Source organism: Vulpes vulpes, chromosome 7 (assembly GCF_048418805.1).
Source record: "Vulpes vulpes isolate BD-2025 chromosome 7, VulVul3, whole genome shotgun sequence".
In the NCBI taxonomy this organism is placed as follows: domain Eukaryota; kingdom Metazoa; phylum Chordata; class Mammalia; order Carnivora; family Canidae; genus Vulpes; species Vulpes vulpes.
In genome coordinates, this window is record NC_132786.1 from 44,688,571 (window position 1) to 44,703,544 (window position 14,974).

Sequence of the window (14,974 nt, forward strand, 5' to 3'; positions counted from 1 at the left end):
GTCGCAGGGGTCGCTCTCGCACAGCCTCGCGCCTCCGCACACCCACTTCTCGCGAGGTTTCGGCGCCCCCTCCGCTCCCGCCCGCTCCGAGCGCTGGTGCGGGCAGCTCCCGCAATGGCTGCGCTGCGGAGGCTCCTGTGGCCGCCGCCGCGGCTGCCGCCTCCGCCCTCCCCCCACCACCCCCTTCCCGGGCTGTGGGGGCGGCCTGCGGGGACGGCCCCGGGCCCGCCTGGCCGGCCCTTCTCCTGCCGGGAGGAGGAAGAGGGGGCTGTGGCGGAGGCGGCGTGGAGGCGGCGGAGGCGCTGGGGAGAGCTGAGCATCGCGGCGGCGGCCGGCGGGGGTCTGGTCGGCCTTGTGTGCTACCAGCTGTACGGGGACCCGAGGGCCGACTCCGCGTGGGCGCCCGCCCCGGGGCGCGCCTCGGACAGCGCGGCCGCGGACCCGGAGGACCCGCCCCGCGGCCGGGGGCTGCTGCCCATCCCGGTCGCGGCTGCCAAGGAAACGGTAGGTGCGTGAGCGCGTGCGCGGGGGGGGGGGGGGGGGCGCAGGTGACGCCCGAGGGAAGGGCTGCCAGGGGCACCTGAGCGCCGGGAGGGAGGGAAGGCGCGACGGTGGTGCCGGTGCGCTTGGGGCTGTGGGCCGCGGTGACAGCGGGCACTGTGGGTTGTCGCAGTGTGAGGCGCGCGGCCCCCGGTCGGCACCTCCAGTGAGTGACACCAGGCGTAGGCCAGGCTGTCGGGGACGGGGGGGGGGGGGGGTTCACGCAGCTGTTGGGAAGACCGAGATGATGCTGTCATGATGCATCGGGACCTCAGAGGTTGCTGCAGGTATCACCTATCCACCTGCCTTTGGCCCAGGATGGGATCCTAGAGACCCAGGATCGAGTCCCACGTCGGGCTCCCTGCATGGAGCCTGCTTCCCCCTCTGCCTGTGTCTCTGCCCCCCCCCCCCCCCCGTGTCTCTCATGAATAAATAAATAAAATCTTTAAAAAAAAGGAAGGTAGAGAGCATTAAAACAATATTACCTTAAAAAAACAGTATTCTTTTTTAAATTAATTTTACTTTTAAAGTTGAGACATAGTATCACGTATCTTTTAAGAGACCACACTTCGTAGTGTTTTCCTCATAGTTATGAAAATTAAATGAATTAATACATTTTATTTTTATTTTTTTTAAGATTTATTTATTTATTTTATGATAGACAGAGAGAGAGAGAGGCACAGGAGGAGGGAGAAGCAGGCTCCATGCCGGCAGCCCGACGTGGGTCTCAGTCCCAGGACTCCAGGATCGCGCCCTGGGCCAAAGGCAGGCGCCAAACCGCTGAGCCACCCAGGGATCCCCGAATTAATACATTTTAAATAGAATTGTAGGATAGTTAGAATTGTACATCTATCATGTAAGCATTCAATAAATTTGTTTTTGTAATTTTATTCCTTTAATTACTTATTTATACTTACATGGTGTAATTGCTCAGGGTTTATAAAAATTCCTCTACAAATAATACCAAAGGCCTCTGTCTGACTCTTCCCAAGTCTCTAATCATACAATTCTGATCGTTATTCATTTTGCAATCAGTCTTTCCCCCCCTTTGAAAACGTTTATGATCTCTTTTTACCCCTGGTATTGAAACTTTCACAATAAAGAGCTTTTTGTGGGCGTGTTTTCATTTATTGTGCTAGGAACTGGAGACTGCTTTCAATATAGAAATTCATGTTTGAAAGTACTATATTCTTTTCTTGTATTACTTCTTTGACAGTTTCCCTTCATTTTCTTTTTTTTTCTTTTTCTGGAACCTCTATTAGTCTGAAGTTAAACTTGCTGACAGATCCTAAACTAATTCTGATCTTCTAATTTTTTAATCTTGCTTATTTGCTTTAACGGGTGATGTCTTTGATTCTGTCTTTCATCTGTCCTATTGAAAGTTTTATTTCTGCTATCCTAATTTAATTCTAAACTATTTTTTGTTCTCTAATGTTCCTGTGGTATAGTCTTCTATTTTATTTTATGGCTGCTAAATTTCTCTTTCTAGTATAAGGATATTAATCATAGTTTCATTTTGTTTTTTAATTGTCTTCCACTTCAAGCATTGTGTTGTTTCTTCCAGGTTCGTTTTTATTCCTGTTTGATTTTCTCAGCTCTCACTTTCATTTTTAGGGTTTTCCTCACATATCCGTGGTTGTTGCGTCTCTATATTTGAGAGCTACTCAGAAGCTAGTTATACGTGAGAATGGCTTTTCATTTGGTGATGTGGCCTTTTTAATAGAGTGGCATCTAAATGTCAGTGTTCTTTGGTTTTTGTTTTATTTTAGAGAGGGAGAGGGGATGGATGGGTGAGACAGAGAATCTTAAGCATGCACTACACTGGGCGTGATCTTTTTTTGGAAACTCTATTGGTTGCCAGGCTTTATCTCACAACCCTGAGACCATGATGTGAGCTAAAATCTTGAGTCGGATGCTTAACCAACTGAGCCACCCAGGTGCCCCCAAATGTCAGTGTTTTATAAGTCCTTTGGTGTCATTGAGTTTCTCCAAAGAATAGGAAAGGGTGGAGGAGCTGTAATCTAGATGCAGGTGCATATGTGCCTGTATGTGAGAGCCTGTGGGGGGAAGGGGAGGATAATCTATTGATGTTCTTATGTATTATTATCTAATGCTCTATTTTCAGCCCCAACACGTACTCTGACTTCACAACTCCTTGTATCCCCAAGGCCTTATCCTTCCTAGGGTTTGTATCTTGAGTCAGCTTATTTCCCTTTGGTTTCCTTCTCCACAGTACTCAGGTATTGCCTCTGCCCCCCCTGCATCAATTATCATCCCTCCATCTCTTCCATTTTATAAAAATTTGATGAATTCTCTTGAATGTTTTAGTCTCCTTTTCTCTTTCTTAGTTCTTTTATGTCTCTATCTTTTTATTTTAAAAAAAAGATTACCTTTATTGTAATTTTCATATGGTTAAGAGAGGAAGAGGTTGAAAGAAACTCATGAGGTCTGCCATTTTTTCAGAAGTATTTAATTGCCACTTTACTCATTTTGCTCATTTGATTTTCCTGAAGTAGTAGAAATGATTCCTTTTGTGATTTAAAGCTATAAGAACCTTTGATTTATAAAACCTCTTTTAAGCAGCATGTTATGCTGAGCATAAGCCTAGCAATAAATTAACCTGTACATGTATGAGAATACAGAATTTAACTGATAGGCGTGAATAGCAGTAACTTACAGATATACAGTTCTGTTAATATAGCCTTGAGGATTTTTTAAAATTTAAATTCAGTTAGCCAACATATGATACATAGTTTCAGATGTAGTGTTCAATAATTTATCAGTTGCATCTAACACCCAGTGCTCATCACATCTTGCCCTCTTTAATGCCCATCATTCAATTACCCATCCTTCCACCCACCTCCCCTCCAGCAACCCTCAGTTTGTTTCCTATAGTTAAGAGTCTTTCATGTTTTTTCTCCCTCTCTGGTGACTTCCCATTCAGTTTTCTGTCCCTTCCCCTATGATCCTCAGTGCTGTTTCTTTATATTCCACATATGAGTGAAACCATTGTCTTTCTCGGATTGACTTATTTCACTCAGCATACCTTCAGTTCCATCCATGTTGATGTAAACAATAAGTATCTGTCCTTTCTGATGTCTGAGTAATATTCCATTGTGTATATATATATATACCAACAGAAGATTTTTGTTTTTAAGACATTGCCTCTCAACATCCTCCAGGAGGCTTTCCCTTACTTTATAGTTATTGAAATGCCTCTGCTTATCCTCTCCTCCTAGACGATGACTTTTTGCAATTGTTTGTTGTCTTCTCTGCTTTTTTAGCCCTGTAAGGAGAGGCATTGTATTGGTCGTGGTCTCCTTTATATCTTCATTGCTTGATAAGGGGCCTAGCCCTGGTAGACACACAATAAATATTTGTCAAGTGTATAAGCCCATGCTAAACATTTGCATGGGACATATGCATTGAAAAGCCACAACCACATTCTGTGAGAATTAATAGTTTAATATTTTGTTCAGCTAAATGCTGGTTATTTATAGCATTAGAATTCGGAAGACTTCAGTCAAGGTCAAAATTCCAGGCTTTGGAAGACCAGTCACGTGACACTATATTTATTTTAATTGTGAAGTTTGGCTTGCCAAATTTTTTCAGTAGACATGGCCTTGAACTTTATTAATACTCTAAAGAGATGGTGACAAGATTCTGTTTGGAACTTTACAATTTTAGCCTTAAAACATTATTTTTAGTAGTGGGAAAATTTTGTTCTATAACTGTGTTTTAGTTTTAGGTCCAAAATAAAAAAGTTTGGTTGCTTAATACACTTGAATCCATATTTTACTTATTGTACAGAACACATCTATTTTATGACTTACACATAGTTTTGCTTTCAAGAACAGTATTTGTATCTCTTTGGTATAGTTCCATAATTGTTAATAATCATGATTTTTTTTATTTCTTTCACTGTATATTTTTCCCAACCTCTTTTTAAGGCAGCACATATTGAGACAAAGTTATGTTTATTTTTTCCCAGAATATTGAAGAATTTGCCAGATGTGTAAATGGAGAAGATTCCTAACTTTTTATAGACTGAGGAAAGCCACATAGATGTAAAACTGAGGATAGGTTACTTTTGTGTAGAATAGCTAAACTAGGTGGGTGATCCCTTTTTTTTGCTTTCTGAATCACTCCATGGCAAATGGACCAGATTCTAACCTACATTTCTTCTAGTGGCCTGACCGTGTTATAGATTCACACACAATGGCTTGAGTGTAGGGGTTTTTTTCTAAGTAAATCACAGAATAAAATTTGGATGAATTTTGGGGGAAAAAAGTCCTATTTCTGGTTATACCAAGCTAGGAGTTAGTTATATAAAAGTGCATACACCTTTTCTTGGTTGCAGTGAAAGATAGTTACAACATTTTATGAATGTTTTTTATTCAGATCCACATTGGGAATCAGGAAATGAAATGTCATGACTTTGAACTTAACTTTTTAAAAAATTCTCATCTGTAGTTCTAAGACTTGGAAATTGTCAAATAATCCAACAGCAATCAGTTTGAATGAAGGTATATACAGGTTTTTTTCCCCTTGGTCTATATAATCACATTAAAAAAATGATAAAAACATTGAATTGTATTTTGAATTGGAATTCAGGTAAATAGTATTTGGGTTTAATGTGACTTCCTAGTTGATTCTCACATTCTCACATGCAATTCTGTTTATATAATTTGGGGCTGGACTGTTTATGAATCCCAAGTAAAGTAAAATGTAGCTTCTTATTGGTTGAATGTATAATTTATCCTTAATAATTTTTGATAAATGGGTGTCATTTTCTACCTATAGATTAAAATGGACATTTGAGATTGTTAAAACAATTATATTACCCCTAAGGGTTTTTTTTTGTGTCTGTGTGTATTTTAAAGATTTTATTTATTTACTCATGAGAGACACAGAGAGAGGGAGGCAGGGACACAGGCAGAGGGAGAAACAGGCTCCATGCAGGGAGCCCGACATGGGACTCTGGGACTCGATCCCGGGACTCCAGGATCACGCCCCGGCCCGAAGGCAGGCGCTAAACTGCTGGGCCACCCAGCGATTCCCAAGCCCTAAATTTTTGAAGCTTCTCTGAGGGAGGCTTCATTCATCCTCCATAAAGCACATAAGCTTTGTAGCTCATGAGATTTTAATAATTCAATGAATGAATTCTAAATCTTGAAATAAATTACAATATTTTATTATTACAGTTCTTTAGCAAGCTTGCTTTCACAGAATCACCTTATCCATACAAATATGCATGTGACTTTAAAGATTAGAAAATTAATGCCAGATAAAATAATGGGTGTATTACCTCTTTGTGTTATCTGTGAGGATTAATGATTAGACACTGAGTCATAGCATTAGTAGTAGATGTAAATTTAGTAACTAATTTCAATTTCATTAGATAATAGATGCATACCGCATACATTTTTGTTTTCGTCTTTCTCTAAGCATATGAGAAGACAACAGATTCATTCTCTTTAGAGTCCTTAGTCTTAAATACTTTAATGTTTTTTTATGAGGTGGTTGCTTGTGTGAAATTATATATATAAACTGTTGACCACCAGATTCCCATACCAGTTTTCTAAATTTCTTAATTGTTGTCAGTGTAGCAGTTCTGTCACCAAATGGCTCCTTTAATCTCTTCCCCCTCCACTTCTTTCTCTTTTAAATAGTATATATTATGTTAATGGCCCTTAATGTGTAAAGAGTAGTACTTTTCCTGGTCCTGGAAAAGTATTAGGGAAGTATATGTATATGAGTATATGAGTCTATCCAAATGATTAATTTTTTTAAGATTCATGTATTAAGCGGTTATTTTCAATTTCACATCATAAAAATCAAAATTTCCATCTCATGTCCAATTTAGAAACAATTTATCTATCTTTCCCACTGATCCATTTATTCATTCAAATACTTCACTCAAGGAATGTTTATTGAAATATAGTATTGGAGATTTAGTGGTGGATGAAATTAAACTCCTGTCCTTTTGTAGCTTACAGTCTAGTGAAGATATAGAATAATTGTAATGCAATATGGTAAAGTGATACAATGGGAAAAATAGGGGGGATCACACAGGAGGGACTATAACCAGGCTTGCAATGTGAAGTGTGGCTTCCAAGGGGAAGATATATCTAAGTTGAGATTTAAAGGATGGGTAGGAATTGTTGGGGAAACAGGGAGGCAAAGCGAGTGAAGAAATGTGTTCCAGGAGGAAATAACGTGTGTGGGAACGAGCATGGTGTGTTTCCAGAATTGAAAGATCAGTGTGTCTGTATAGCAGAGAATTTGAGGCAGGAGTGATCAGACCGACTTTAGGACAGAAATGTAACCAGGAGGCAGACAGTACAAGATCTGCTAAGGCTTATCAAGGAGTTTGAACTCTACCTTAAGAGCAATAGGGAAGCATTGACAAATTTTTAGGCAAGAGGATGATATAATCAAATCTACATTTTAGGAATATTCTTTGACTGGACGGGGAAGTAGAGGGAGGGATACAGTGCTGGAAAGGAGGAGACCAGGTAAAATCCTCTTACTTCTCAGATGAGAATGTGAGAGGATATCATTCTCTATATTCTGTAATTTAAAAAATGCATGTCAAACAGTTTTTACTCATACTATTTCTTTAGACAAGAAATGATTATGACTTTACTAGGGAAACAGCAGTGAAGCAATGAGAAGTTGCTGCCTTGGAGAGAGATTCAAGAGCTCATCAGATCAACAGAATTGGTAGTTGACTGGATTTTAGGAATGAGAGAGGTATGAGTTTGAGATGGGTACTCAAGTTTTTGTCTTGGGCACTGGCTAGGCTGTGAGTGTTCACTGAGACTAGACCCTCAGGAGAAAAAAAGTTGGGGGCAGTGGACATCAATGATGTTATTAACTTGTACAGTGGATCAAGGTATCTTCTGGATAGCCATAGGGAAGTTTCCAGTTGGATACCCAGGTCAGAAGCTCAGGAGAGAAATCTGTGTGATAGCAATTGATTGGGAAATCACCAAGTGTTGAAAGTTATAAGAATGGATGACGTTGTTCAGAATACGTAGAACATGAAGAGTAAAGCACCTAGGGAAAGAGTCCTGGTGAGCATCAGTGATGTAAAAAACTGTCAGAAAAATGGAACCCTGCAGAAAGCTGAGAAGTAATGTCTAGACTGATATAGCCAGGAGAGTCATGGAAGCCAACAAAGTACTACAGAAGTACTGATAAGAAGTACTGTAGTCAGTTTCAGTGGGTGCTACCAGAGGTGTTCATCTTAAATGAGCAATAGGAAGTGTTCACTGGATTTACCAATAGGGAGGTCCGGGATGATCTTGGTGAGATCTGGTAGGTGAAAATTAAATTCTGGAGTAAAGGTAAAGAAAAGGTGATGTGGGCAAGATGAGGTAAGTGTTGAGATGCTTTTATAAATTTGGCCATGAAGGGGAGAAGGGGGAGAATAACGTAGAACATAGAACATAGGGGCATAGAATTGATTTTTTTTTTTTATGATGAAAGACCTTTAAATGTGTTTAAATGTTGAACAAAAGAAGAGGAACACTAAACCAAAGGAAGGAGAGGGGATAAATTACCAAGAACCAAGGTATAGATGGGAAATAAACATTAAAGCACAAAGGAAGAATTTAATCTTAGATAATAGGAACAATGCCATTTCCAGTGTAATAGGAAGAAGGGATGGGAGGACACAAAGATTACACATTCTTAGCGGCAAATGGTTGAAAGAGTTCCTGCCTGATGGTTTCTATTTTCACTGTGAAATAGAAGGTGATGTCATCTTCTGAGAGCAAGATAATAGAAATTTGTAGGTTAACCATTATAGATAGAGATTTTGGGAAAGAATGGTGAATGGAAATAGCCATTAAAAAAACAAACAACTATTTTGTTTGTTAAACAGAGTAAAAGACCATGAAATCTTTTAATTTGCTCATGTTTTGTATTTACAAGGTTGAATATGAGTTTTTAAATGATAAAATGAGTTTTTAACTTGCTCAAGAAATGTAGAAGTTTTTCAGTGGATATTTCTACATGGTCACAGCTTTTGCTATTTTAAGTCTTGTTTATGTTACTCCACTTCTTAGGATGTATAAGCCTTAGTAATATGATCTGATTAGTACTTTTTTACCCATGATGTAATATTTAACTTATGTAGGAAATAGGCCAAACTTATAATGCACTAGAGATTTTATTCTATTATTTAAACTTGATGGGCGAGTTTAAACTAGAGACTTAGTTTTCACTGATCTCCTGTGATTGTTGTACCAAACACTAAGAATTTAAGTAACTTTATTTTGTTTAACAGTGTAAACACTTGTGATGAAGAAAAATGTGTTTAAAAAAATTAAACAAGTTTTATTTACAGCATCTATCTAACATTAAAGAAAATGCCTAGTCATTTGTGTACTCAACAGGATTCTCTAGATATGTTTTTCATCTTTCTTTTTAAGTAACCCTTTACTCCTTTATGCTTTGACATATTGATTATATAAGCAAAGTAAAATGTGAAAATTTAGTGCTGTATCATTTAATTGATTAGCATAGTTTTTGTTCATTGAAAAGTTATTTTTCTAAATTGGAGAGTAGAATCCAAGTTTTCTGCTTATTCCCCATTCACTAAGTTACTTTTTACTCATTTAACACTCCAGCTCTAGAATGTAGAATATAGAAAGTATATATAAGAGAATTTTAAATAATTCTATTTTTTCTGCTTTCTGATAAGAATGGTATCTATCTGATTGATATATATCAATATATATATATATGGACTAAATGAGATATTTGGATTATCCTTCAATATATATATATATGGACTAAATGAGATATTTGGATTATTCCTTTCTCTGGAAGGATCTAATAGATTATTCAGACTGCTTGGGAACAATTCAAAATAGATTTTTTTCCAACCAGCTTCACATCAGGTCAGAAAGGCTCCCATAGGTTACATCCAGTTTAAATGTCTTTTTTTTCTTTTTTTTTTTTAATTTATATATTCATGAGAGATACGGAGAGGGAGAGGCAGAGTCACAGGCAGAGAGAGAAGCAGGCTCCCTGCGGGGAGACTGATGTGGGACTCCGGGATCATGCCCCAGCTGGAAGGCAGACCTTCAACCACTGAGCCACCCAGGCATCCTGGTTACATGCAGTTTAAGGTAGCTTCAACCTGTTAAAATTAGTTATAGTGGAATAGGATCATCTAAACTTCTTCCAACTGCAGTTGACCCTTGAACAACAGGAGTTTTTTGCACTGTGCAGGTCCACTTATAGGCAGATTTTCCCCCCCATAAATACAGTACTGTAAATGTATTTTTTCCTTCCTTATGATTTTGTTAATATATTGTCTTTTCTTTAGCTTACTTGATGTAAGAATACAGTATGTATACATATAACATAGAAAATAATTGTTAATTGACTTTCAGGTTATTGGTAGGACTTTTTGTTAACAGGACGCTATTGGTAGTTAAGTTTAGGGGTAATTAAAAATTATATATAGATTTTCAACTACACAGAATTTGGTGCCCCTAGCCCCCGCATTGTTCAAGGGTCAAATGTACTTTAATTTTATTCTTACTATTCTGAAGATAAAATGTGACTTGTAATTCTCCATATATATACAAGCAGACTCATTTATCATCCCCAGAAAATTAAGAAAGGTTTGAAGCTGTTACTACCATCAAACGTAATAATAGAGTCCTATGGGCAATCAATCATAGGCAGCTTTTGGACTAGGATTTGTGGTGAAAGGAGATGAGTGTAACTTGAACTTTTGTTGTCGTCTGGCTTTCTCCATACTGATTGCTCTCCAAATAAATGGATCATATTAGGATTTTATGTCCTTCTAGTAAATAATACAGACTTAGTAACCGTTTGGTCCAGGACTATGTACATGAACTGTCACATAAGCCTGTCATGTTCTCTTCTGATCTGCCAGCCCTGGTGATTACTTGATCATCATGAAAGATAAGAATTTTGATTCAAGTGGTTTATAACACAGACTTAATCAAAGTGAATACAACCTATTTGGGGAGTAATATTAAAATTTGTAATTGGTACTTTGACCTAGTATTCTAAATTTTATTAGAAGTACAAATACTGGGTGCTATTGTGAACTAAATATTTAATTATCAAAAATATTTCATATGTATCACTAAAATCTAGAACTTATCTTGAATTACTATGGTAGTTATTTTGAAATTTTTGTAAAACTGCAGGCGAGCAGGCAAACTTGCAAATTATAGGAGAGTAGCACTCTGTGTCTTTGGTGTTTTACCCACATCTTTTGCCCAACAGAATACAGAACATGGCTAAAGCTGGAGATTGGGTTGCACATTGATCTTCAAAAGAATGATGAAATTGGAAGGATATGGAGAAGTGAACCATAGAGGGATTATCTGGATGTCAGATAAACAAGAACATAAGTTAGTCAGGTACCTGAGAGTGTATTTGATTATAGGCTGGTAGGGAAGTTCTAGAAACATGTCTCTTTCATATTTTGATGATGTGTCTTATTAAGGAGGGTTTCTTAGATTCTACAGAGAAAGTGCCATTTTTCTTTTCTTTTCTTTTCTTTTTTTGAGAAAGTGGCATTCTTAAATATATTGTAAAATTCAAGTTATCTGTAGTTGTGCTTTCTTAGTTGTAGAATAGCAGAGTGGCTCCCTAGGGAGTTAGTTTAATTCTTTTGGTACTAATAGTAGGATCAAAGTATTCACAGACAGAGGAGTCAGAGGTACCTAACCTAGAAAAATCTCTGAAGGCATCTTGGTATCCTGCTGATTCACTCACAGCACTACATCCTAATGCAAAAGTGACTGTGATCTTCATGTAATTGTTTAGCTTGGGAAAATATAGAGATTCCTCCCTCTCCTATCCCTTACTTCCTCCCTCTACAATGATCAGCGTGCCCATTTCTACTTATGAATGCCTTCTACAGCAGCTTTAAACTCAGGGATTAGAGATTATGGAAATAACATTGGTTGAAATAAGTGAAAGCAAGGTGCCATCAAGAGCAGATAGCTCGAAATCTATCTGGGCCCTGTATAGCAAAGTCAGCGCCTTTTTTTTTTTTTAAAGATTTTATTTATTTATTCATGAGAGGCCCAGAGAGAGAGAGAGAGAGAGAGAAGCAGAGACACAGGCAGAGGGAGAAACAGGCTCCATACAGGAAGCCCAACGCGGGACTCGATCCCAGGTCTCAGGATCACACCCTGGGCGGAAGGTGGCACTAAACCGCTGAGCCACTTGGGCTGCCCAAGTCAGCGCCTTTTAATTGGCCTTTCAGGAAGTCTCAACAAGCACTTTCATTTACATTTTACTGGCCAGAATTTAGTCTAAATTGTCATTTTCACTTAGCTTATATAACTACAGCAAAGCCCGATGAACGTAATCTTTATTCTGTGTGCTATTGTGCCTAGCTGAAAATCAGAGTTCTCTTTCTAAGGAAAAACTGGAGAATAAGTAATAGATATTTATCAGTCTTGGTTAGGTGTGAAGTATACTTTATTAGGAAAATTGTCTTTTTTTTTAAATGGCTTTTAAATTAAATTAAAATGCTCATAAATAAATTATGGAATGCCCATTTAATAAAATGATTTAGACTTCTGGTTAATAATATAGCATACTATATAAACTGTCATAAAAATATTTTAAACTTCCTTATAAATGCCATATTGTACTCATAAGAAATTAAGGGAAATTGCCAGGGGCAGAAATAAAGAGGAAACTAGTAACTAGAACAGCGTGAGCTGTGGCTTACTTGGGTAAGCAGTGAGTTATTATTCATAGAACTGTAGGGACTTGGATTTTAATGCCTGTTTGGGGATAGAAACAAGACCTTGGGAAGTTGAAACTGAAACACTCAGAGCCCTCTTTAAAAAAATGGACTAGAAAAAAGCATTCTCCTAGTGTGATGACAGGGAAACCTGATGATGTCTGCCTGGATTCCAAGTCGAAAAAAAAAATCTGAGAATGTATAAACATGGCCTCTTACCACCTCATATAAGTTCAGAGTTAGAACTTATGTTACTCAGAGAAAGAGCTGATATCACTGCCAGAAAGAAATACAAAACTTTTTCGGAGGAAAATACCTTTGAACACTGACCATTTGTAATTCTTACAGAGAAGGTCTGGAAGAGGGTAAGCTCGTAATCCAAAAATACAAAAATATATGAAGTTTTATTTCAAAAGTGTTAATAAACTGAGTGGATTCCTAACAATTAAATATTAGGATAGTTTGGTTGAATCTGTAAGTTAAGTGTATGCAAAATGATTAAAGATAATGAAAAATTGGTATGAAAAAGAATCAATAAAGAATTTCCATGTAAAAATAGTTCTTAAAGGCTCAATAGTTAAGGCAGCATATAAAACGTAACTGAAGAGGCATTTAGGAATCCAGAAAATAATTTTGAAGGAACTACACAGAATGTAACACACTTTTAAAGAAGTGGTAAATATTAAGGAGAATTCGATAGACATGAAAAATAGACTGGCTCTAAAATTTGTCTACCAGGGCATATAGACTGAGAGAATGAGAAAGACAACATTCTAAGAGGAGTGGTTGAACAGTTCTCAAAAGGAAGAAAGATGTTAATCCCCAGATTTAGGAAGCATAAACAGTCCTGGTTGGGATAAATAATAAATATGTATTTAGTCAGATTGCAGTAAAACTGTAAGATTAAAGATAAAGGGAAGAAGGACAGATGTGTACAAAGGGATATTAGTTGGCCTGTTTGAAGACTTAATTTGTGTGGTTGATAGGAGCCAAAAGACAGTATAATATTGTCTTCAAAATGCTGAGAGAAAAATAACTGTCATCTTAGATTTCTATACCTAGGTAAATTGTGATTAAGGAAGGAGGGTAAAATAAATTCATTTTTGAAAGATTGGGACAGTTTACCACTTTCAGATCATCATTGAAAAAACTAAAGAAGATATGAGGAAAATAGGAACATAAATTGAAGGGTGAAATTCAAGAAGCAATGGTGAATTTAAAAATTGATAAAAAAAATGAATTCTTAAACGTTGACTATATTCTACAGCTAAAATGGTAATTATTACTATGTTGAAAGGAGTTAAAACAAGGTGGACCTCAAATATTGAACAATGATATGTAAGACAGTAAGGCTTGATTGAAGGTAAAGTGTTCTATGTGGGAAACAAAAATAAAATTAGATGTCTACCTCATGCCATAATAATACAGGTGGATTGGAATCTTAAATGTGAATTTAAAAAAAAACCCACAAAACTTAAAGCTACGTAGAGGGATATATATGAAGACAAAAGGTGGTGGGAGGATTTTTAAAACAAAACACAATCTAGAATGGAAAATACTGTTATACTTCACTTCATTAAAGGTGGTGGGAGGATTTTTAAAACAAAACACAATCTAGAATGGAAAATACTGTTATACTTCACTTCATTAAAGCAAAAGTATCTATAAAATAAAAGTCTTGGAATGACAGAAGATACTTATAACATATGTAATACATGGCATTTGCAAAGCATATGTATCCAAAAAGCAATGATCTGCAAATCATTTTTTAAAAAAGACAACATCATAAAAAAATGGACAGGGAGTCTCAACAGGCCATTCAAGAGAAAGATACTCAGAAGACTAAACACATGAAAAGATGATCAACATCATTAATAATAGGAAAATATAATTATAACCATAGTGAAATATAATTATAGCCATAACAAAGTATCATTTCTTACCAATCAGATTGGTAAAATTAAAAAAAAATTGACAATAACTTTTGCAACAAAAATTCTCATACTCAGTAGGAGTACAAAATCTTTGGAAAATAAGTTGACGTTGAAGATTCACATGCCTAATAATTCAGAAATTCTATCTAGGTATAAACTTTTGAGAAATGGAAACCTATAATGAGGAGATATGTTTAACAATCTTTTTGGATGTCTCTAATACTTATATTTCTAATCCTACAACAGCTACTTCAAAATGTTGTCTTTCACTCTACCTGCTGCATACCTCTCTGTTCTGTCTCAAGCAAATGACCTCCATTTTCACAGAGAAAATGATCAGAAGTAAATTTGCTCAGTTTATTACTTCTTCATAACAAAATTTACCTTTATCTCTCCCTCACTTCTGGTTCCATAGGAATGAAGATAGCATCTTGCAAAACTAGAGAAAGGAGTTTAGAGTCCTTGATATTTTTCTAGCAGTGCCCAGTAGCCTAAGAAATGGAACAGTTCTAGGTGATAATGTAGTGTGGTGATAGAATTTTGCCCTTGAATTTTGAAGTGGGGAAGCGAGAGAACTTTGAGGCTAAGTTATCAGATGGGCCAACATTGAATGTTGACGTTCTCTCTGACATGATTTGTGGTGATGAGGAAAACCATGAGTTATGTTCAGAGTCCTATTTAAAAGTGAGTAGGAATGCCTACAAGTTGCCATTGGCAAAGTTATATAACTAGGGCATAT

The 14,974-nt window shown here is 37.3% G+C and overlaps 1 protein-coding gene across 2 annotated transcripts in view; it reads left to right on the plus strand.

Annotated features, from left to right (window-relative positions):
- The first annotated feature begins 52 nt into the window (after positions 1 to 52).
- The window catches only part of MICU3 (mitochondrial calcium uptake family member 3), a 96,293-nt gene continuing 81,371 nt past the window's right edge, over positions 53 to 14,974 (plus strand). The window contains exon 1 of one of the 2 annotated variants that reach the window (XM_072763615.1): positions 53 to 504. In XM_072763615.1, the coding sequence (XP_072619716.1) occupies positions 115 to 504 (390 nt within the window). In that variant the 5' untranslated portion in view covers positions 53 to 114. The remainder of the gene's footprint in view (positions 505 to 14,974) is intronic. The other variant, XM_072763616.1, reaches the window with a different exon arrangement.